The 22,900-nt window shown below is 43.8% G+C and overlaps 1 protein-coding gene across 2 annotated transcripts in view; it reads left to right on the top strand.

The window, feature by feature from the left end:
• The window catches only part of Myof (myoferlin), a 149,932-nt gene extending 127,416 nt beyond the window's left edge, over positions 1-22,516 (top strand). For both annotated transcript variants that reach the window (XM_027939890.2, XM_071611084.1), the window contains 12 exons: positions 120-211; positions 3,575-3,745; positions 4,461-4,609; positions 6,849-6,988; positions 9,361-9,449; positions 9,537-9,632; positions 12,803-12,944; positions 15,499-15,598; positions 17,794-17,984; positions 19,800-19,909; positions 20,294-20,441; positions 21,970-22,516. In XM_027939890.2, coding sequence (XP_027795691.2) covers positions 120-211; positions 3,575-3,745; positions 4,461-4,609; positions 6,849-6,988; positions 9,361-9,449; positions 9,537-9,632; positions 12,803-12,944; positions 15,499-15,598; positions 17,794-17,984; positions 19,800-19,909; positions 20,294-20,441; positions 21,970-22,008 — 1,467 coding nt within the window. In that variant the 3' untranslated portion in view covers positions 22,009-22,516. The remainder of the gene's footprint in view (positions 1-119; positions 212-3,574; positions 3,746-4,460; positions 4,610-6,848; positions 6,989-9,360; positions 9,450-9,536; positions 9,633-12,802; positions 12,945-15,498; positions 15,599-17,793; positions 17,985-19,799; positions 19,910-20,293; positions 20,442-21,969) is intronic.
• The last annotated feature ends 384 nt before the right edge of the window (positions 22,517-22,900 follow it).

Consider the following 22,900-nt stretch of genomic DNA (forward strand, 5'->3'; position numbering starts at 1 on the left):
ACCCTGTCATCAGTTAGGAGAGGGTGTGGAAACAAGCTCAGTCTATCCCAGAAATTGACTTCCACTTGCACCCGATGTACATGACATGACATAACATCTCATCTGTCTTGTCCCCGCAGTGTGACCCTTACATAAAAATAACACTGGGTAAAAAAGTAATTGAAGACCGTGACCACTACATTCCCAACACTCTCAACCCAGTTTTTGGCAGGTAATGTACATTTTAAAACATTTTTTCTGTCATTCATTACTTTATGGAATATGCCCTGAGGATGTAATGTGTGCTTATCTCTGGGCTAGGCCCTAAAACTGTGGTGATGAATTCAATATTCTAGTTGGGGAAGAAGTCAATAAATAGGTAAATGCACAAATGAAAGGATTTCATGAAATTGGAAAGTGCCTTGAGGAAAGTCAGTCTTCCCTGAGGAGAGATTTGCTTTGAGACCTTGGGAGGTGGAGGGACAGGGACCATGGAAGGCCCAGGAGCTGGATAATCTTGTGCATTCTGTACCAGAACAGGTGCAGAGCTTTAGCTGTAGTGAAATTCTAGTCTCTCTTCCGGAATCCAGTTTGAGCTCTCTGTTTTGGTCCCACCAATTCGATTCAGAGACTGTATTATTGATTCTGTCATCCAAATCGAGGAGGATGCAAAAAGTTATAGGGTTAAAACGTCCTGCTCCATTTGTCTTCTGTTTCCAACGTTTCTTGAAATAGCATTATTTTCTTCATGGTTACAACCTAGGGCTTGTTTCTGAACTTTGCATTTATTTCATGGGAACCATCTCAAATGATCGATATGAAGTCATCTCTATGTAGGACCAACAGTTCTCAGCTACAAATGGCTCCACATTTAATAACAGCTGATATTGACTGAGCATACAGTGTGCAGGGCCCATGCAAAGCCACTCAACTAAAACATCTCAAAAGTCTCACACTCTGAGGTGCTGCTTTTATCCCTGTTTCACAACACAGGCAACTGAGGCTAGAGGGGATCCGTGCATACCATACCCAGCTGCTAAGGGCAGAGGCAGAATTGAGGCCCAGGTCATATCACCCCAGCACCAGAGCTGCTTCATCGCAGAACTCTGTTGCTGCCACCATCTGATTTTTAACCAGGTCAAACTTATTAATGGGGCAGGGCAGGTTGACAGCAGGTTAGCAGCCCAGCTTCACAGGTGAGGAAAGAGGTCCATCACAGGGCCCGGGTGTAGGTGGAATTCCTGACTCCAAGCCCCAGGCCTTTCCAGCACCCTTGGCAGTGCTTTACATTCGTGGCAAAGTCATCACTTGTAGAAAAATGTTCTTTGTTCAAATATTTGTGAAAACAGTGTTATTTGTACAGAATCTTGCTGAGTGGAAGACTACTCAGTCTTTGTCTTGTGTCCTATATTTGTTGGTTTGTGCCCTTATGCATTCTCTCTCCCATGCATATATGCATGCACACACTCACACACCCGCACACATACACACTCACACACTCAAGAGTCTGCCACTCAAAGTCTCTCAGGTTCAACACACTCTTCTCACAGTCAGTAATAAGCTGTGCACACAAGACCACACACTCAGCCCCCAGGCATGCACAGGGGCACACGCGCACGCGCGCACGCACACACACACATACACACACACCCCGGGGCCACATGCTGGAGCCAGGGAGTGGAAGTAATCCTCTGGCATGGCAATGTGATCGTTTTCCTTTTCTTCCTCTGATCCAACCCCAAGGTCTAGACAGGAAAAGGCACGCAGGGCAGGAAGGAGGGCCGGGGAAGTGGGGAAAGCCAGCTTTAAAGAGAGAAAGGCGGCCCTGTCTGGTGGCTCGTCTCAGAGGAGCCAAACATAAGCTTAATTAAGTGGCAGGAAAAGTCTTGCTCAGAGTCACCCTGGGAGGAAGTGATGCTGTCAGGGTCTGTGGCCAATGGCTGTCTGGCGGTGCGCAGACTTCCCCTCATCCAGCAGGGTGGAGCCAAGGAGACGCTGGCTTTGCAGTCCCTCAGGTGGCTCTGGTCCATGGCCTTGGACTTAGGAGGTAGCTTTCTTCTTAGCAGAGACTCTTGAGGACTCTAGACAGGAAATCAGGAAGGAGTAACCTTTCTTACATGCTCGGCCATCGTTCCCCATATTCCTCTCAAACCATGTCATTCTCCAGATTATGTTCAACAGAATATCAGTGTTTTTGGTAAGATATTGATTGATGTTCCAAGGGTTGGGGGAAGTAATCCTTAGTCAAATCAAGACACCTGGGTTAAACATATAATAATTACAGGGGTTTTTTAGAGTCAATAGTCCAAAAAATAAGTGGTTCTCAACCTTATTTGATCAAACAATTCTATTTTCTCAAAGGACACATATGACCTATTCTTTGGATTCCAGGATTGGAAATGTGATGCTATGGGGCATCAGTGGGTATGACGCTTCCTTCCCCTTTCTCCTGTGGTTATCTGCCTCATGCAGGCCTCAGGGTAGCTACCACAGCCTAGAGAAGTCACTCAGATTTCCCTAGAAACCATTCTGGAAGTTTTTCCAAAGCCACATTCACATACACCCTTCTGCTTAGATGGATTAATATCCCTGACTCTTTAGGCAGGAACCAGTCCACACATCAACCACCATACGGGGCAGGAAATACAGGGGTAGAGGGGCCTTGCACAGTCTTTCCTTCACAAAACTTATTGATCACCTTCTATGAACCTAGTAACTCCGTGGACAGTGCAAATACAGAGGCCAAACCCTGCCCATTTGGAGCAGATGTGCACAAATTAGCATTCTCTGGATCATGTTGCTCACTTGCCACAAAAAGTACTGCTGGTTATTTCTGTATCTCAGAACTGTCTGCATTTTATAGAAAAAAATCTTGAAATTCCAGAACTTAAATCAGAACCAGGGGGGCCTTGGAGAAGGAGGGAGCTTTCCTGGAACCTGTGTATCACACTGTATTGACGGAATTCCACTCACACACCTCCCCCACCTCTGTGCTCTTATAGGGTGGATTCCACTGTGTTCCATGAGGGAGGAATCTCTGTTGAAGAAGAGGAAGGAACAGAGTAGGGACACAGATAAAGGGCTGCAAGTCAGTGTTCTGGTGCTATACTCCTTTCCCTGCTGCGAGAGATGCTCAGGTGCCCTGGTAAATAGGAATGAGATAATAGTGAAGTTAATGATATTATGATACTTTATCATTATTAAGTAGGTTATAATCCTGCCAAATGCTTTCTAAACATTTTTTCACTTGACCCTTCTAACAATGTAGATGGTGTGTATTCTCACCATTTTACAGGAGAAAAAAATGAATGCAGAGAGATTAAGTAGGTGGCCTGGAGTCCCATAGCTAGCAAGCAGGAGTTGGGATTGGGAGATAGCCACTTCAGCTCATGCTTTTTTCCTGAGTGAGCATGTGTTATCTTATTTATTACTGTCACTTACTACCTGTCAAGTCTCCTCACCCATCCTAGTGGTCCTGGTCTGTTGTTCTCCAGCAGCCATAGTGGCTGCCTGGGAATTCTTTGCATGGAGCGCTGGTTCTGGTGAGTTGCCCGGATGGACTGTGGCGATTCTAACCCTACATTTCTTTATTTAGAATGTATGAACTGAATTGCTACTTACCTCAAGACAAAGACCTGAAAATTTCTGTCTATGATTATGACACCTTTACTCGTGATGAAAAAGTAGGAGAAACCATCATCGATCTGGAGAACCGCTTCCTGTCCCGGTTCGGGTCCCACTGTGGCATCCCTGAGCAGTACTGTGTGTAAGTGACTCCGCCCACACCAGCTTCTGTGGAGGCTTTGCCTCTCCACCTCGGTGCCTTTCTTCACTGGGCCACTGCCCCTTTCAGTAAGTGACATGCCATTTCTAATGATAAGCTTACTTTAGGGAGAATCAAGGCCACCACGTTTCCCAATTCACATTGTGGTCTGTGTAAGTTGGTGGCCACTGGAGAAGTGCAGTGCCCTTTGGGAGCAGAAGTGGCAGCACTCAGAGAACCAGTTCCCCCTGCCCCTCTCTGAGCCCCCTCTTGGCTGTCAGGACCTGAGGCTGGCAATGTTTGAAGGCAGGAAGGAGTTCTCTGCCCTGTGGAAACAAGGATTCGGTGTCCTCCCTCCCCAACTCGATCAGTTCTGTGATGTCTCTCTTCCCCTGACTGCTACCCTTTGCCTTTCTAAGTATCTACAAAATTTGGAATCTCTAGTTTATGAATAATCTCAAACTCTCCATTTCTATAGTGGAGGAAACGGAGAACAAAAAATAATAATGATGAGTAAATAATAATGATGGATTTGGTTGAAGCCAAAATAACATGTGGATTTGAGGCTTCAAAAGAGATTTCTAGGCAAAAGTCAAAGTGTACAGCACATTCCCTGCTCTCATTATGCCTAGTGCTTAGAAGCACATGGGTACAGTACATACTGGTGAGAAAACCTTGGGGCCCTGTAGTAACCCCGGGCATATGATGTTATTTACAGTTCTGGAGTAAATACTTGGCGAGATCAATTGAGACCAACACAGTTGCTTCAAAATGTAGCCAGATTCAAAGGCTTCCCGCCACCCATCCTTTCTGAAGATGGAAGCAGAATCAGATATGGAGGGAAAGAATACAGTTTGGATGAATTTGGTGAGTGCAGAGCTGCGGTTTGTAAGCAAACTATAATAACCTATTTCTGTTGCTGGGTTTGGGGAAGGGAGATGGACAGAGCCAGAACCCTAGTTGTACTCTATGAGACCTGCACACGTGACTCTAACTAACAAAAGCCACATTATAGTAGAGTTTTTCTGTCTTGTCAAGCACCAGCATGGACATTCTCCTGTCTGCCTTATGTTTCACTTGCCCTTTTCAGGTCACAGCCATTTGAGCTTTGAACACCAAGTTCTGGTAATTAACTAATTTCTATGTAATACATAATTCATTCAAAAATGCTCAGATGACAGGCCAAGAATTTCTCTTCTATGTTTATTCCATCATTTATTCCATCCCTTCTCTAAGATGCCTCATGGATGTGGGAGATGGTTCAAGAGCCAGCTAAGTTCCATATGGCTCATGTCCAAGTTTGGGGTCTTTCTCTTTGTCATGCGATAATTTGTAACACAACCAAACCATCCTGACACATAATCAACTAGCCACACCATGACCAAGACTGAAATTAAGTTCCATAGAGCATAAGAGCTACGGTATGCTTCCATGTTTTGTAGGGGAAAGGACTTCCACATGAGGTCCTGGTGGGGCCAACCTTGAGGGTGCACGGGAAAGGTGAGCACAGATGCATAGGCGTAAAAGGAATTCCTGTTCCTCAGCTTGATTCTTGACACTGTAAGAAACTAGGTTTTTGTCTTTCCATTTTGAAAAGGACTTAGTCAAGTGCAAAGATGATTAGATGTTTAAGAAATGTTGGTGGGGCTGGGGATGTGGCTCAAGGGGTAGCGAGCTCGCCTGGCATGGTGCGGCCCGGGTTCGATCCTCAGCACCACATACAAACAAAGATGTTGTGTCCGCCGAAAACTAAAAAAAAATAAATATTAAAAAAAAACCTCTCTCTCTCTCTCTCTCTCCCCTCTCTCTCTATCTTTAAAAAAGAAAGAAAGAAAGAAAAAGAAATGTTGGTGCTGCAAACACTATTGAGAATAAAATGGAAAACATCATGGTCTGGTAGTTAAGGTTACCTCCAAATAATCAAATATCTATCCCCCCAACCCCAAAAAGCTCTATCAGTAATGGAGATTGTTTACAGACCAAATCACCCCCCAAAAAACTTAACAACTAAAAACAACCATTTTTGTTTTGCTCAGTTGTGTGGGTCAGGAACTGCTCAGTTGAGCAATTCTTCTTTGAAGTCTCTCATGGGGCTGCATTCATCTGAAAGCTCAGCTGATGGGGACTGGCCAACATGGCTCACACACATGGCTAGCAGAGGATGCTGGCTCTCCCTGAACTTACAACCATAGCACCTAAACGGGCCTTTCCAACTGGGCAGTCTCTGGTACTCAGACTCCTTACTGATGGATGGGTTCCTCCAAAGTGAGTGTCTCAAAAGAACCAGGCAGGAGCTTCATGGTCTTTTGTGCCTTATAAGTCACACAGCATCCTTTTCCCATACATTAGTGTTTCACTATGTCTTCAGATTCAAAAGGTAAGTATACAGAACCCACCTCTGGCTGGGAAACTTGTCCAAGAATTTGGGGCCATGTTTTTAGAATGCTACAGTGATGCTAGAAGCACTAAAAATTGAACTCCAAAATTTCAGGGGCTTAACACATTAGAAGTTTATTTCTCACTAATTCAAACTAAGCATTTCCACAGGTGGATGGCCTTCTCCCAAGCAGTATTTCATGGACTCAAGGTCTTTCCATTTTATAGCTTTGCCATTCTTCAGCAAAGGCATCTAAGGTGGCTGTCCCCCTCCATATCCAAAATAGAAAGGCATACAGAAGATCCTACATGACAGATATTTATGGGCCAGGTCCAGAGGTGATATACACGTCACTTCCACCCATGTTACATTCTAGTTGAATTTGATTATGTGGCCACATCTGACTGCAAGGGGAGTTGGGAACCTGGCTATCAGCCTGTGCTGCAAAAGTAAATACAGACTGCTCTTGCCATCCTGGGTGTGTTTTGGTCCCTTTGTCCCTTGGGAGTCCAGCGTGTGAGTGTGAGCAAGTTGAGTGTAAGCCTGAGAGAGGCAGAGCCCCTAGTGAAGAGCTTTCTTTATCCACTATTCCTGCAAGTCAAAGTTGACACATTGGCAGTGCCTGTCCGTTGTTGCAAAGTCTGGGGTGAAATGCTGTGAGCAGCTCAGGTCATTCTTACTAACCGTCCCAAATACCTATCTCTGTTTCAATGCCACTTTCCATTCCAGAAGTCAACAAAATCCTGCACCAGCACCTTGGGGCCCCTGAAGAGCGCCTTGCCCTTCACATCCTCAGGACTCAGGGGCTGGTCCCAGAACATGTGGAAACAAGGACTTTGCACAGCACCTTCCAACCCAACATTTCCCAGGTGAAGGAGAAGCCTCAGCATCCTAATGCAACGGCTAACACAGATTTACCTCTTGTATCATGATTGAATACTTGTAGATACACGAGAAGTAGAAATGACAGTCAAATTAATTTCATCCCAAAGGGGAATGTATTGTACAAATCTTCAGGGAACTCACTAAATGTTAATGGAGATTGTCTGTGACTCAGAACAAACTTGATCTGGACTCTCCCTCTTGTCCCTGTCTCTGTGAATCTATTTAATCTCCTTTTCTGCTGTGGTGACCTTCCTGTGAGTTTAAATATTACAGATAGTTCCTGAGTATTTTTGTGTTGTAGCCTCATCTGGTTCCAAATGTATAGGGACTGGCTGTCCCAACCTGGCCCAATTGTCCACCAAAGGACCACTCAGCTGTAGCCAGGAGAGCAGGTTCTGAGAAAATGACTGAGCTACATAAGGCCTGGGGAGAAGTTACCATTTGAGACTAAAGAGTCAGGGAATCCCAGCTCCCTTTCCCCAGAAAAGAAAGAGTCAGGGAAGCAGTCCCATAGGACACCAGATGGCAGGTCACAGGGACCATGTGCATGGGGATTGAGGGCAAGTCAGCTCCCAGAACATGGGGAGAACTTCCAGAGACTCAAAGCAAGGCTTGAACAATGCCAAAATAATCTAAGTGGAAATGTTTCATAATGAATATTTCTAGGCCATTTCTGCAGATATTTGGATCCAGTGAGTCTGGGTTAAGGCCAGGAATCTGAATTTTCACAAGTTCCATGACAGATTCTGATGCAGGTGGCTAGGAGATCCCTTACAAGAAATGTCAATCTGCTGGATGCACATACTGTTAAACCTACTGCAGGACTAGGGACAAGATCATCACTGAGGAGTGGGCACAATTGGCTGTATTTACTAGGTCATTTTGTCACTTGCCTCTTGCTTTCATTTTGTGCCACATTTTCATTTTTTTTTCCATTTCTTATTCTTTTTCCTTCCACCAAAGAACCTATTCTTCTTCCTCTCTCCCCTCCTCCCCCTCACTTGTATAGTCTCAAGAAAATGACAAAGTGAAAGTGGAAGACAGACTATTATGTCAAGCAAAATAAGTAAAAATAGGAAGGTGGGGGGAGGGGAGGCTAGAAAGTGACATTATATTGTGTGCATGTATGAATAGATAACAACAATCCCATCATTATATACAACTCTAATGCAACAATAAAAAAAATGTAGGGGGAAAAAAGAAATGACAAAGTGAGGAAGATTTCTCCCTTGGAATCCCCCAACCCACTATCATTTCTGCCTACAGCATTAGACACAGACTGGCTAGGTCTTACAGGACACCTGGACGCCTCATGTTCTGTAACATGTCTGATGTATTGTAGAGCCCTGAGCCCTAGACCTTAGTTGGAAGAGAATCAGGCTCATAGTAAAATGTATCTCCTTTCAAGAGCTCCAGGTAATTCATTTTGATCATAATGCATTAGGAAGCCAATCTAGTGGTTTCCTTGGCAACCTTCTTGAAGACCAGTCTGTTTTTGTCGGAAAGTAGAGTCTACAGAACATCCAAAATACTTTGGAGACTATAAATTGGTTTGTATGGTTGATATAGTTTTAAATGGCATTCCCAGCCTGTCTGGAAGAACATTCCAGTCAGATGAATAGGCCCAGTCTGCGGCAGTCAAGAGAGTTGAGCAGGGTCTCGCCAAGATGGCAGCACAAGTGTCAGAACAGGCCTTCACCCTTCCTCCATGAGCCTCTTACCAAGCGGGGGCTTTGATGAGCCAGTGTCTGGGAACCACCACCTTTGGGGAACAGTAACACTCTTGTCATTGTTTGAGTCCCACCTTTGAAAGAGCCTTATTGTAAGTTTTGGGTTTTTTTTTTTTCATTTACATTTATATTATTATAATTTTGTATCTTGAGGTAAGTGGAGAATCCCTTGAGTATCACAAAACTGAGACAAATATCAAGAGGTATTGTGGTGATGCATAGAGTGACAGCTGGAGAATTGTGAGAGGGTGAAGGACTCAGTTTTAAATTGTTGTGAGAAGGGATGTGTGTGTGTGTGTGTGTGCGCTCACGTGCTCACTTTAATGGGTGTGGTGTTGGGTAAGTGATGGAAAGTCCCTCATTTTACTAACCAGGAAAAACTCAAACTATGATACAAATGAGCTTGTGCAGCCATCAGAGCCCCCTGGTGAGAATGGAAAGTGGGTGGCCTAAATAACAATGCAGATATAAGATTAATCTTGGCTGGCTCTCTTCCTCTTGTTGCTGCCCATCTGGACTAACAGATTAGTAAACTTGAAGCACTAGTTTAACTTAAGAAATATGATAGATGATTATGATTGTACCACTTACAACTTCCGTCTTCTTTTCATTTTTGGATGGTTTAGGGCAAACTTCAGATGTGGGTGGATGTTTTCCCCAAAAGTTTGGGACCACCAGGCCCTCCTTTCAACATCACACCCCGGAAAGCCAAGAAGTAAGTAATCTCGAGATTCTGCTGCCTTGGACTTAGGGTTTAGTCCAGAACCGGAAGAAAAGTAATTGAAAAATGTGCTCCTTGCAGATACTACCTGCGTGTGATCATTTGGAACACCAAGGATGTTATCTTGGATGAGAAGAGCATCACCGGAGAGGAAATGAGTGACATCTACGTCAAAGGGTGAGGTGGCATGCAGGAACCTTGGAACAAAACAGGTGTCCTCCTTCATTGGATGCCTACTTCATTAGAAGCCCACTCTAAGATTCTTGGCTACCTGAAGCTATTTTATCTTATTAATTCCCTCTGCTTAGAAAACTCTAGGAAAACACAGGTGGGAGAAGGAGAAGAAATCAAAGATAAAATTATATAGACCTTGTTTATGAGCAGGAATAGCTAATGACTCTAAAAACTGATATTCACTCCATCATTTCTCAAAGTAGATTTTCTTCAGTTTATTAAGCAAATTTGTTATTTCTGAGATATTTTAGTCCTCTTTGACACTTTGGATAACTAGCCTCAGAAAATAAGTAAAGTTTTCAAAATTTGTTTTTCTCTATATTTTATTACCAGCAACCAAATGTCAGGAAAATGAGGAAATACTGGCATATTTTTTAAGAAAATCATTCCTCTCACTAACATTTCCTGAGTGCATCCAGTGCATAAAATGCATAGTTGTTCATTACCCTCCTTTTGTGTGTGTATGTATGTGGTGTATGTGTGTGGATTGAACCCAGGGCCTTGTGCATGCAAAGCAAGCACTCTACCAACTGAGCTATGTCCCCAGCCCAGTTGTTTGCTACTCTCTTGCTTGTATATTCATTTTCAAACAGTCCATATTGATGTTACTTTCTTGTTATGCCTTGATCAGAGATGTTGAGTGCAATACAGCATTGTGATTAAGAAGTCAGACTTTGGAGTCAAAATATCTGGGTTGAAATCCAGGTACTTTCCCTGCTAGCTGGGCAAGCTCATAAACTCACTGTCCTTCATGCATAGAATGGAGATAATGGTAATGCCTGCTTCCTTGGGCTATCCAGAAGAATCAGTTACTCAAAACATTCAGGATGGTATCTGGCAGATGGTGTGCACTACGTGGGTGTTAGCTACAATTATTGCTATTATTCCACATGCACCGAGTTTGGTTCTTTGCTATGTAAAAGATAAGACTTCTTGAAATGTAATGTATTCATAAAGTGAGAACAAAGTTTCACTTATGATCCCAAGTGACCTTCAATCAAAACTTAGTTCAAGACATGATAATTATTATTTAGGTTCAGTGTAAACAGGGAATGTTTCATCAAGTTCTTCATTATTCTTTCTCATTTCAAGATCTCATTACCATTCCCCGAGGAAAACTAATCCCAGTTAATTATATATATGCAAATTCATTTGACTATCATAAGCATTACTTTTTTTTCAAATCAAGAAAACAAATTCAAGTAATACTGGATTGAAGGAAAATTCCTCTAAGCAAAGAGTAAAGCTCAACTTAAAGTACCACGTAAAATTTGGAATTAAAATCTAAATGCTAAGGCTAGGAGTATAGCTCAGTGGTATAGGACTTGCCTAGCATGCTCAAGGTCTTGGATTTGATCTTTAGCACTTGAAAGAAAGAAAAAGAGATGGGGAGGGGATTCTAAATACTATATAGAAAAAAATGACCCATGCATAAATACCATGCCTAGCACTACATACATTCGGGTATTATATGCAAAGCTATAATGCATGCACGCCAATACATACAATTAGAGTTGTACATACTTGCTTAACTTGTCTTAAAATTAAATGTGAAAAAATTTACCAAAAAAAAAAAAAAAAAAAAGAGGCAGCACTGCCAGAGTGAGCAATCTAGGAAGGAATGATGGTGACATTTTAGGGATGGGTCAGGAGGTGAAGCCATCAAGATCATAGCCAAGAGAATGTAATCTCTCTTGAGTTAGTTCAAAAGTCAACAGTCAGAAGGAATCTTTCAACTAACTTATCTAGTCAGTGAATTGACTAGCAAAAAGGAAAATAATTGTAGTTGATGGATATTAGTACCACTACTCATACTAGGAATTAATGGTAGTAAAAGACATTATAGTCCCCATGATCCTTTGAGGCAGACTTTGGAGTTAGACTGACCTAGGAGTAATACTTAATTCCATCAATTACTGGCTATGTGAATTTGTAAAAGTTAAATCCTCTCTGAAGCTGTTTCCTCATCTGTAAAATGGAGACGGCTGCACAGTTGTTGAGAATAATAAAATAACACCTGCTAAGTACCCAGTTCATAAGTGATGATCATAAACCCTGAGTTAAGGATTTCCCCCTTCCCACTCTGCCCCATCAAGGCATGATTTCTCCTGTCCTCATGTTGACCATGTGCAGACAGCACAGATGGGAGAGGAGGCTCAGAGAGCATCACAGCCAAGACCACCTTCTACCAGGCCTGGTCCAGGCATCAGTACTTTTAAAAGCTCCATGGTGATTCTGATACAATTCTAAAGCACAGTGTAGAGAGCCACACATGCATTCCACCATTTTGCCTGTCTAAAACCAAATGTCACCACCTGGTTCCAAACCACGACTCTTCCCAGTAGCAGGCAGATGTGACAACAACTTCCTTCTGGTCCCATTCATTCATTCATTCAACAGGTCCATGGGAACTAGAATCATATTTATTTAGTGTCTATTGAGTGCCAGGCACAAGCAAAAGGAAACATTTCAAAATGTTAGAAGTTAAGATGTGATGTTGTTACCGAAATGAATGCTCCTAAAATAAGCCTGTGGAAATAACAGCTTACATCCTCAGTGCTAGTCTCATTAATAAGATCATGGCGAATTTAAGAATAATAAAAAAGGAAGCTGCAAGATTACTTGATTCATGCCCCACCCCCGCGCTTTTTTTTTTTTTTTTTTTTTGGATTGCTTAAGTAAGATATGGGAAAGGAAATGCTAACATTTTGAGCTAACTCATATTCATTGAGCCTATCAGCAGTGATGACAGACGCTAATGAGTCATGGTTGTGAAGACAAAAAATCATAGCCAGCAAGCTTCAGTATACCCGAAATAGAAGCTACATTGTTGATATTTTCCAGAAAACTTCACCTTAGCCCTATTAACTGAAGTCTAAAGGGTTTCCTGCTTTGGTTTTAGAGGAATTATATTTTATTTGGCTCCAACCTGTGTTGGATGCAATAGAGAGCCTCCCCTTCATAAATCACCCCCGGCTCCATCGATAACTGGAACCTGCCCAAGAAAAGTGCATTAATTCTCTCGCTCTTCGCGCCCCTAATCACTGCACAATTTTGCGGCTAGATTACTTGTCAGTCACATCAAGCTAAGTCTGTTTGCCTCTGCTTTTCAGCTGGATTCCTGGCAGTGAAGAAAACAAACAGAAAACAGATGTCCATTACCGGTCCTTGGATGGTGAAGGAAATTTTAACTGGAGATTTGTGTTCCCGTTTGACTACCTCCCCGCCGAACAACTCTGTATTGTTGCTAAAAAAGTGAGCTCTGAAATAGGCCAATGAAAGTGGATTCATGGGTCTTCCGTAGCTCAAATACTCAGGGAAGGTCCAAGCTGGTCAGGACTTTGGAGGTCACTGAGTCCAGCTCCCTCTTGGTACAGATGGGGAATCTGAGACCCACAGAGGTATAGCTACTTGCCCTTGCCCAAGGTCACACTACTGACAGGTATTTGTGTGATTAGGAAGTACATGGGAATTTAACTGGAGGTTTGTGTGCCCATTTGACAACCCCCTATTAAACGACTTTCTTCCCCCTGATATATTTCATAGGGCAAAAGATAAAGGATAGAAAAAAGAGTCCTTCATCAGAACATACAACAACCCATGAGTGCTTTTTATGTCATGGGGAAAATGATCTTTCCTCATGACAGGCAGAATTAATCAGAGACCAAATATTAAATGCCCCTTTTAATCCTCCTTATTAAGCTTCAGTATCTGCCTCACCTCCTTCAGAAGCACTTCCGGGAAGGCTCAGGGTCCTTGTGTCTTAATTAGTAAGAATTTCAGTTACAGGACTCAACTCACTTTTTAGGCTTAGACCTAAAAAGTGATTTATTGGTTCACATTCCTAAAAATTCCCGTGTTGGCTGGCTTTAGGCACATCTGGATCCCACGTTGAAGAGATGTCTTTAGACATTGGTCCCACACTCCCTGCCCTCTGCTCTGCCTTCCTCTGTGGGCCTCACTTCACGCAGGCTTTTCCCTGGTGGAGGCAAGAGGGCAACCAGTAGCCCCAGCTCACATCCTGTCCTCTCAGAAAACCTCAGCAGAAAGAGAAGAGAGTCCCCAAGGAACCAGCCAGCATTCTGGAACTGGGCGTTGTTGTCTATGCCTATCTGAGATCATGTGCCCTTGTGAGTCTGTGCTCTGATTGGCCAAGCTTGAAGTTAGCCATGGAGTCCAGATTGAATCCATTGGGGAAGGACGTGCTTTCATCCAATAGTGGGGCCTGAAAGCTGGACGGACAGTAGCAAATGTTCCCTGACCCATTCCTTCCTCCTATATCCATGGCACCACACTCTATCAAAACACACCTGCTGGGCTGAGGATGTAATGTAGCTCAGAGGTAAAGTGCTGGCCTAGTACACATGAGTCCCTGGGTTCAATTCCCAGGATCACACACATCAAAAACAAACCCTGTCCTCTGCCTGTGCCCCATTGGGTCAGGCTCTACTCAGTGCTGGTCCTACTCAGTACTGATGCTATCGTGAGCACTTTTTCTGTGCCTGGTGGGATGGATGTCTTCCGAGGGGACTTTCTAGAGGCACAGAGGCTCAATATGAGATTGAATCACATATACTTTCAAATGATTAGGCAGAATGGCAGGGGATGGCATCTGAGTCAGGCAATGCCCTTAGGTCAACTTAATTTTTGCCCACATCTAGAGTTGGACCTTCTGTGCCCTGAGTGGTACTTGAAGCATAACCCTACAGGACAATCAGGAGGATCAAAGGACAGTAGCAGAGAGGGTTCCCAGTCCCTCAGAGCCAGGCCCTCTCAGCTCTGCAAAGGAGAACATTCCAGGAATAGGAAAAACAGGATACAACCCAACGATCTTCGTTAAAATTCCCAAAACATTGGGTGTATTCCAGTCCATCAGGGCCAGAGGAACTTAGTCATAACTGGGCTGTGGAGGTGTTATTCTTGATTAATATTGTCTGAGCAGAAGCAGGGATCACAGTTGAGAACTTAAAGACCCTTTCCTAGTCCTCCCTCCGAACTTTCAGTGTGAGAGATCTGAGGGTCTTAGGTGACTACAAGCATGTAAAAGCCAGAAATATTTTTCAAAACCCAAAAATGTTAGGACTGTGTGTGTGTGTGTGTGTGTGTTACTAGGGATTGAATGTAGAAGTATTTTACCACTGAGTTACATCTCCACCCCTTTTTATTTTTTGAGACAGGGTCTCACTAAGTTGCTTAGGGCCTCATTAAATTTGAGCCTGTCCTTGAACTTGTGATCCTCCTGCCTCAGCCTCCCCAATAGCTGGGATTACAGGTGTATGCCACTGCACCCTGCTTTGAATGTTTTAAATCTGTACTGATAAGAGAGTAGAATCTGGGCCCCAGTCCCCACTGCATGTTAACTGAGAATACGCTCTAACATCAGGTGTAATAGGGTGGGTGGGAGATGGCTGCACAAAGGGAACACCGCAGTAGGTGCTGCTGTGGGCTGGCCTAGAACATCTGGCCTTGGGAGAATAACCTGAGCAGGCCATAGTGACTTTCAGGAAGGAGATCAATTTCTTCCCAACCCCTGGGGTGGCAGTAGGAAGTCACACTGATAAAAACATGGCAGACAATCTGCTTTGGGGAATTGCCTGGGACATCCTTTTTGTCACTCAGTTGGTGGCCTTGAGACTTTCTGGGGAGGCTGATATGAAGTGGAAGAATGGGGCCAACAGGAAGGGGTGTTGGGGAGGGCAAGGAGATAAAAACCCCATGCCTTAATGCTGCATCCAGGGGCCAAAGGGGAGGGTTTCAGATCCCGCTAATCACTATCATTCAGGTTTGTCTGTGTCTCTTGTCATTTTAGGAGCATTTCTGGAGCATTGACCAAACAGAATTTAGAGTCCCACCCAGGCTGATCATTCAGATATGGGACAATGACAAGTTTTCACTGGACGACTACTTGGGTATGGCTTACTTACTTACTTAGAATTGAATAAGTCTAAGAAACTTGGCATTAGTGAAATCAATTAAAGCTTGAATTGCTTAAATCTCTATTGCTGGTCAGTAATGGGAGAGGGATGGGGGGTATGTCCACTGCCTGGATGTCCTCTGGGCATTGTGGCCTAATGGGGAGTGTCACCCTTTCCATGGGCCCTGCCCACCCTCAAGGGGCTGCAATGGAGGGGCTCACACCAGCTCCTGTCTCCCCTGGAAGACTCAAGTCTGTTTATTGGGGTGAGGGGAGGGAGGGATGCCACAGTCCCACAACCTCACCCTGCTGCTTGCTGACCTTCCCACCACTGCTTTGCCCTCGGACATCTCCTCTGTGGCTGAAGGCACTAGTCACAGGCCCCACTCAGTGCCCTCCCTTCTTGGCTCTGTCTTCCTTCCACCCTTTAAAACGCAGCCTTCCCTGAAGCGGCCAGGGCTCTTTTCCAGCCACCCTCCCCACTCCAGTGATTTATGCCTTCTCACCTTAGTTAAGGGTGGAGTTCTGCCCTTCAGCTTTCAGCAGATTATGGCCCCTGCCCCAGGGGGTGTGTAGCCTGACCTGTCTTAGTGCCTCATATAGTCCTAAGAAACTATCACGACGATTATTCCCAATTCATCCATTCACCTTGTACTTGTCTGTCCCCTAAAATTTACCATAACTGAAATCAAACTGGGCATTTCTTCCCTGACCTCAGATCCGCTCTCCCCATGAAATTATCTCACCCCGGGGCCCCTCCCTTTCCCAGCCACCCAGTGGAAGCACTGGGTCCTCTGTGACTCCTCTTTTCCCCAGGACCTGGCCACCACTCAGTCCTTGCAATGTAATCTGCCTTATCATGCACAGTTCTTTTCTTATTTCTGTCTGCTTTCCACTTGCCAGTTCATTTTCTCTTGGCTGACCGTTGCAGTAGCCCCTAACTAGCCTCCCTCCTTCCATCCTGCTCCAAGGGGCTCTTCCTAGCAGAGAAATGTCCCCCAGTAGCTATATCTTACTCCTCCCTTGACCCATCACAGCACTCAATAAAATTCTTTTAACTTAGTGGTTATTAAGAGTAGAACAGGGCTGGGGTTTGGGCTCAGTGATAAGGCACTTGCCTCGCACATGAGGCACTGGGTTTGAATATATATATAAAAAAAATTTTAAAGAGTAGAACAAATAAATGAGTATAGAAGTATGTTATAAGAGCATATGGATGGAACACTCCAGAATAATAGAGGATTTCCTCCTAGAGTTTAAATGAAGCAGTCTGATGACAAATTAGGGGAATGACTATTTCAAAATGGCTAGCAAGCCAGTCACCAAAAGCAGAGACTAACATGAGCAGGCATAAGCTCAGAAGAAGCTGAGCGAGGTCACCTGTGGCCTGGAGGCCCATGATACACAGAAGGGCAGTGTCTGAGCCTGACAGTTTAAAGTGGATCTACCACAACCTCCCTATTGCCGCCCCTCCTGACCAGACTCCTCGGACTCTTGTTCTATTACTGTGGAGTTGACCCTACATCACAGACCCCATTTTCTTAAGAAAAGGGCTCTCAGGAGTCCCCAAACCCAAAAGACACTTTTCACCTATTGCCACAGTGGTATGAAAGAGTTAATGCCACCCCATCATAGAAGTGTGCTTCTCCAGACACCCCAGTCCTGGCCAGGATTCTCAGTTCCTGGTGAGGATTTTCTGTTGAGTTATGTTCCTTCAAGCTCCCCTTTCTGAGGTCAGGAGAAACTTGAACGTGAATGTTCCGTGGAGCTTCCCATGTTCCGAGTACCCGTTGTCTTTACCCACAGCCAAGTGACCTCCCTGTTCAGGGCAGCTCAGAACTAAAATGAGTACATTTCAAATACAAGGGCTGTGAGTTCAGTGGAGATTTTTGTCTATTGATGTTTAATTGCTTTGAATTTATAGAAGAACTCTGTTTATGCTCATGTCTTGGAGAAAGAAAACATGTAGTCCTCTGTGAGAGGCTGAGCAGGGGACAGTTATTTCTTCTGCCATTTTCCATCCTATCTGGAAAGAATTTAAAAGTCTTCTGCTGTCTCTTTCTCTAACTCACCCATCACCTGTTCAGAATCACTGTCTGCTTCTCCTCTGACAAGAACGTTCTGTTCACTTGTGAACAATGGCTGATCCTCTTGAAGCTCATTTGGACTTCACGTTGTTTCCTTGGCTAGGTTTCCTGGAACTTGATTTGCATCACACGATCATTCCAGCAAAATCATCAGAGAAATGCAATTTGGACATGATTCCGGACCTCAAAACCATGAACCCCCTAAAAGCTAAGACCGCCTCGCTCTTTGAACAGAAGTCCATGAGAGGATGGTGGCCATGCTACGCAGATAAAGATGGCTCCCGGGTGATGGCTGTATGTATTTCCTGGTTGGGACTGTTTATTCCTTTTATCATTTAGGTTTTGCTCTTTATCGGTAGATATACTCCAGGTTAGATAGGGCAGTGTTAAATTGGTTAAAATGTTTGTACCTGGGATTATAAGAAAAGGTGGGAGACGCTATGAATATGTGTTTGCAGGGGGGAGGTGAAGAGGTTGAAATGATCCAAACAGTAGGAGTCTAAGTAGTTGCACTGTAATTCTTTGGGACACGCCTTCACCAGGGAAGGTTAATTTATGCTGATCTTCCATGACTACTCAGTACAGAAAAAGAATCTTCAAATTTGAACTTCTCTCATTAAAAAAAAAAGAAAAAGTAAGGAGTACTGAGTAAGAAGGCCATAACTTATAAGCATGTTTGGGGAATTCAAGATATATTTTGAGCCAGGCACTGTGGCACACGCCTATAATCTCAGCTACTTAGGGAGGCTGAAGCAGTTAATCATGAGTTTAAAGACAGTTTGGCCACTCAGCATGAGTCTGTGTCTCAAAATTTTAAGAAAATGAAAAGATCTGGGATGTAGCTCAGTGGTAGGGAGCCCCTGGATTCACTCCTCAGTAACATACTCGTACACACACACCCCACAGAGGCAGTACGGCAAATTATCATGCTCGGTCACAAAAGACTAGCTCATTTGTTGTATCTAACATCTGTGATCGTTAATTATGAACCAGGTAGCATGCTAAGGGCCTTACATTCATAATCTTCTTTTTAAAAACAATTTTGGTATATGGTTCTCACAAAATAAACTTCCCTCATTCAGAGTACACAATTTGGTGAGTTTGGGCACATGTAGGCACCCATTAAACCACCACTATCACCAAGAGCCAGAACCTTCCATCACCCACAAAGAGTTCTGTGTCCTCTGCAGTTGGTTGCTTTCTGTCACTATAGATTTGTTTGCATATAGTCTTTTTGAATTCTGCTGATAACCTTGTGAAGTAAACATCATCTCCATTTTATAGATTCAAATATAAGCTGGGCAAGCTCAGGCAAGGTGCCCCAGCTTCTTCCAGCCCATACACAAAGTAGCCATCTGAGTGCCTCTGCCTAAGTGGGTATCAGGGTCAGCACTTCTCAAGTTCTCATGAACTTAGCCCCAACTGGGCTTTCTGAGGTCCTGGAAAGTCTGTTACAATCTTAGTTAAAACATGATATAAAAGTGGACATGTTTCTAGACCTCTGACAACCTCAAGGTCCTCCTTGAGCATCACATAAGATTATCCATATAGAAAACTTAGATGGAGCCCGGGCATCCCTCAGGAACCTTGTCATCAGGGAGGCAGCATTCATTCATCCACCCATCCATTGACTGATTTGGCTAATGCACATTAAGTACCTACTAAGTTCCAGCACTACTGCACACAGTAGGTCTACAATGCCAAGTGTGGGGAGACATGACCCTGGTTCCTGGGAGCCCATAGTTAATGCTCCATATGTGTTAACTATTGTTTTTAGCAGTGCCTCATTAAGTCTGGGTCCATGTAAAGTTACAAAGGAAGGTATGTGAGACGGCAAGATTGATGTGGAATGCTGTAATGTCAGGGACACACAGAACAAGAAGCAGAGAAGAGAGAGAGCGGTGTGTCCTCTCAGTTTCCCACACCAAGTCAGTTCAGAAACACACATGGAAGAGGAAATGTGAAGAACTGTCTTGAGGAAAATTGAAGGCAATCTAAGGATTGTTTTACAAGAATAAAAATCTTTACTTGGGGAATACTCCTTGGGTTGAAATGAAAATATTTGTGAAACGTGATGTCATGTGTTTACCCTGTTCTGCTTTACTGAAGGGGAAAGTCGAGATGACATTGGAGGTCCTCAACGAGAAGGAGGCAGACGAGAGGCCAGCTGGGAAGGGGCGGGATGAACCCAACATGAACCCCAAGCTGGACCCACCCAAGTGAGAGGCCCTCTTTGTTCTCCTGGTTGTCTGATCCCCAAACACCTGTGGTTTGAAAGCCCCCCTTCTAATTCTGAATGGAATAGATTAGCTGTTGTCCTAATTCTGTACTTGAAAGTGGGCCTTGGAGTGGTGGGGGAGTGCAGAGAGGTGGGCGATCTGGCTGCATTTTAACTGTTCTCCTTCCCCACAAACCAAAGCTCGGTGTCCTCAGCATGTTAGGAGGCCGTACAGGGTCCCTGAGCCTTTCTCAGACAACTACAGAGAATAGCATCTTTTCCTGGCTTTATAAAGGTTCTGAGTTATTCCTGAAACTGTGTTATGCTCTGAGGCAAATCAGTCCCTCCCGAATTGGGTGGGTGATACTATATTTCTGCATTTCAGCCGACCCGAGACCTCCTTCCTCTGGTTCACAAACCCTTGCAAGACCATGCGGTTCATCGTGTGGCGCCGGTTTAAGTGGGTCATCATCGGCCTGCTCATCCTGCTCATCCTGCTGCTCTTCCTGGCTGTGCTCCTGTACTCCTTGCCGGTAGGAGGCCCGGACCTCTTGTCTCGGCTCTGTGTGGGGGTGGACTGGGCCTGGGCATCTGATTCTGTGTTTGCCTGGACCACTGCTTAGAACAATGGGCCCCTGAGCAGTTCTAGTGATGGGACGCTTCTGCTTCTGGAAAATCTACTGTGAAGTGTCCAGTGACTGGAATTGCATTTTCAGGGCTTCACAAATCACATACAGAACTTTATGGTCTTGGGGGCAGGAGGACATTGACTGGGAATTGGAGGAGAAAGCACTTGGGACTTCATATCGCGTTTATCTGGCACCTGGGCAGTGTTTCCAGCTAACCTTCCTACCTTCAAGCTTTATTGTTCTAAACCACCCTGCACCCTAACTCCTTGCCCTGGTATTTGAGGATCCCCAATCCTGACTTATTAAGGTCCCTACAAACCCCATACTCTATCCAGCTACATAGTTGACCCCAAATATTTATTGCACTTACCTATCTGGATCCCTTTTCCCAGTTTGTCTATCCAAATCTCATTCTCTAAAGCCCATGTCACATATAAGCTCTCCTTAAATTTCACATAATCACCCTAGTGAAAAATGGTACAAGAGTTAGCCATGTGCATAGAAGTTGCACCTTCATTCCTCCACTCAGGGAATTATTGAGCATCTACTGTAGCCTAAGAGTTAGGATGTAGAGGTAACCAAGGCATGATTTCTGCCCATGAGCACTCTATAGCCTGGGATCTACTAGGCATATGATCAAGTTCATTCCTGTGGGAAGCAAGCTGTTATTGAGCAAATGACCACAAGGAGCCCATTGCTGAGGACGTTTTCATCAAGGGGGAGGAGAGTGGCATTTTAAACTCAGTTTGGTGAATGGTGAAGGAATGGTCCAGGCAGAGGAAATCAAGGAGAGCAGCAAGGTACGAGGCACTGATAGCCGAGAAGACATTCAAAAACTCTTGCTCCAGTTCATATTAATCACATTACATATGATTTTGTGTTTAGTTACATAGTCCTACAGGCACAGTAGGACTGTTTGTTTCAGTGTTGGGGATCAAACCCAGGGCTCTACACATGCCAGGCACCCCCTCTACCTTGAGCTATGCTCCAGTCCAGTAGCAGCTTTATGTTTTCATTGCCCCCATATAATACTTCCATTTGACAGTTGTAGAAAGTCCAGTCCATCTTTTTCCTGACTTATATTCTATGGACGTAGACCAGTGGTTCTCAACTGGGGGTAGGGTGTTGTTCCCTCAGAGGACATTTGGCAAGCTCTGGAACCACTTTGGTTGTCATAATTGAGGGGATTTTCTGGCATTTAGTATGGAGAGGCCAGGGATGCTGCTGAACGTCTTGCAGGGCACAATAAGTCCCACTGCAAAGAGCCATCTGGTCCTAAATGTGAATAGTGCCAGGACTGAGAGATCTTAACTTAAATGTGTTTTTAAATTTTATTTAACATTTCAGGTATATAAAAGCTATATAACATTTCATATAAATATATACACACACAAACGTACTCTTTTATGTGCTGTTTCTATTTCCTTTCTAGAACTATTTATCAATGAAAATCGTAAAGCCAAATGTTTAATAAAAGTGAAGACAACTTCTCACAAGTCCTCCAGCAACAAGGGAATCCTGTCTCCACTTACAGACCAAATCTGCATGTGATTTGGTTGGTGGCAGAAGCTCCAGCCTAGCAGCAACCTACACTACTTGACCACACTAAATCCTGGAAAGTCAGGCCAACGAGCAACAATTTTACCTTGTTACCTTTCAAAGTATTAAAAGTTATATTTTCTAAAGTTTTAGTCCTATTTTTAAGAGTATTTTTCAAGGTGGCTGGTTCCATTTATGTGTCCTCCATTCCATGATTCAAGTTTTGGAAATTGCTGGAATGGAATTTGAAAATTTTCATATCTTGACATCATAGATTTCTTATCTGTAATCAGGAAAAAAGACTGCATTATAAAAACAGCTAGAATAGAGTAATTCTTCCTTATGTCACAAACCACTGTTATGATATTTTGTATGAATAAACATCATGAGACTCTCTTCAATCTCTATGATGAATGCAAATAAAACTATTTCACTTTTTACACATAGTTGTTTGTTCTGTCTGTGGGCCAAGCTGGGAAGGAGGAAGTTTCTAGCCCAGTGGTCTCAGTGGACCAAATGCCATGGCACACCACTTAACCTTAAAATGTGCTGCAAAATTTTGGCCAGTAGGTCCAACTGAGGCTAATATAATATATAATAAAATCTAACACTTATTAAAGGTTCTTAATCAGGGCATAGCATCATTGTAAGTTGATGTTTATTAACTCAATTGGATCCTCAAGGTAATCCTACAAACTTAGGAAACATAATTAAACCCATGTTATAGTTGCTTTTTGTTGTTGTTATTGTTTTTGTTTTTTGTGGTGCTGGGGATTGAACCCAGAGCCTTGTGCAGGCAAAGCAAGCACTCTACCAACTGTGCT

Source organism: Marmota flaviventris, chromosome 4 (genome assembly GCF_047511675.1).
Source record: "Marmota flaviventris isolate mMarFla1 chromosome 4, mMarFla1.hap1, whole genome shotgun sequence".
Classification (NCBI taxonomy): domain Eukaryota; kingdom Metazoa; phylum Chordata; class Mammalia; order Rodentia; family Sciuridae; genus Marmota; species Marmota flaviventris.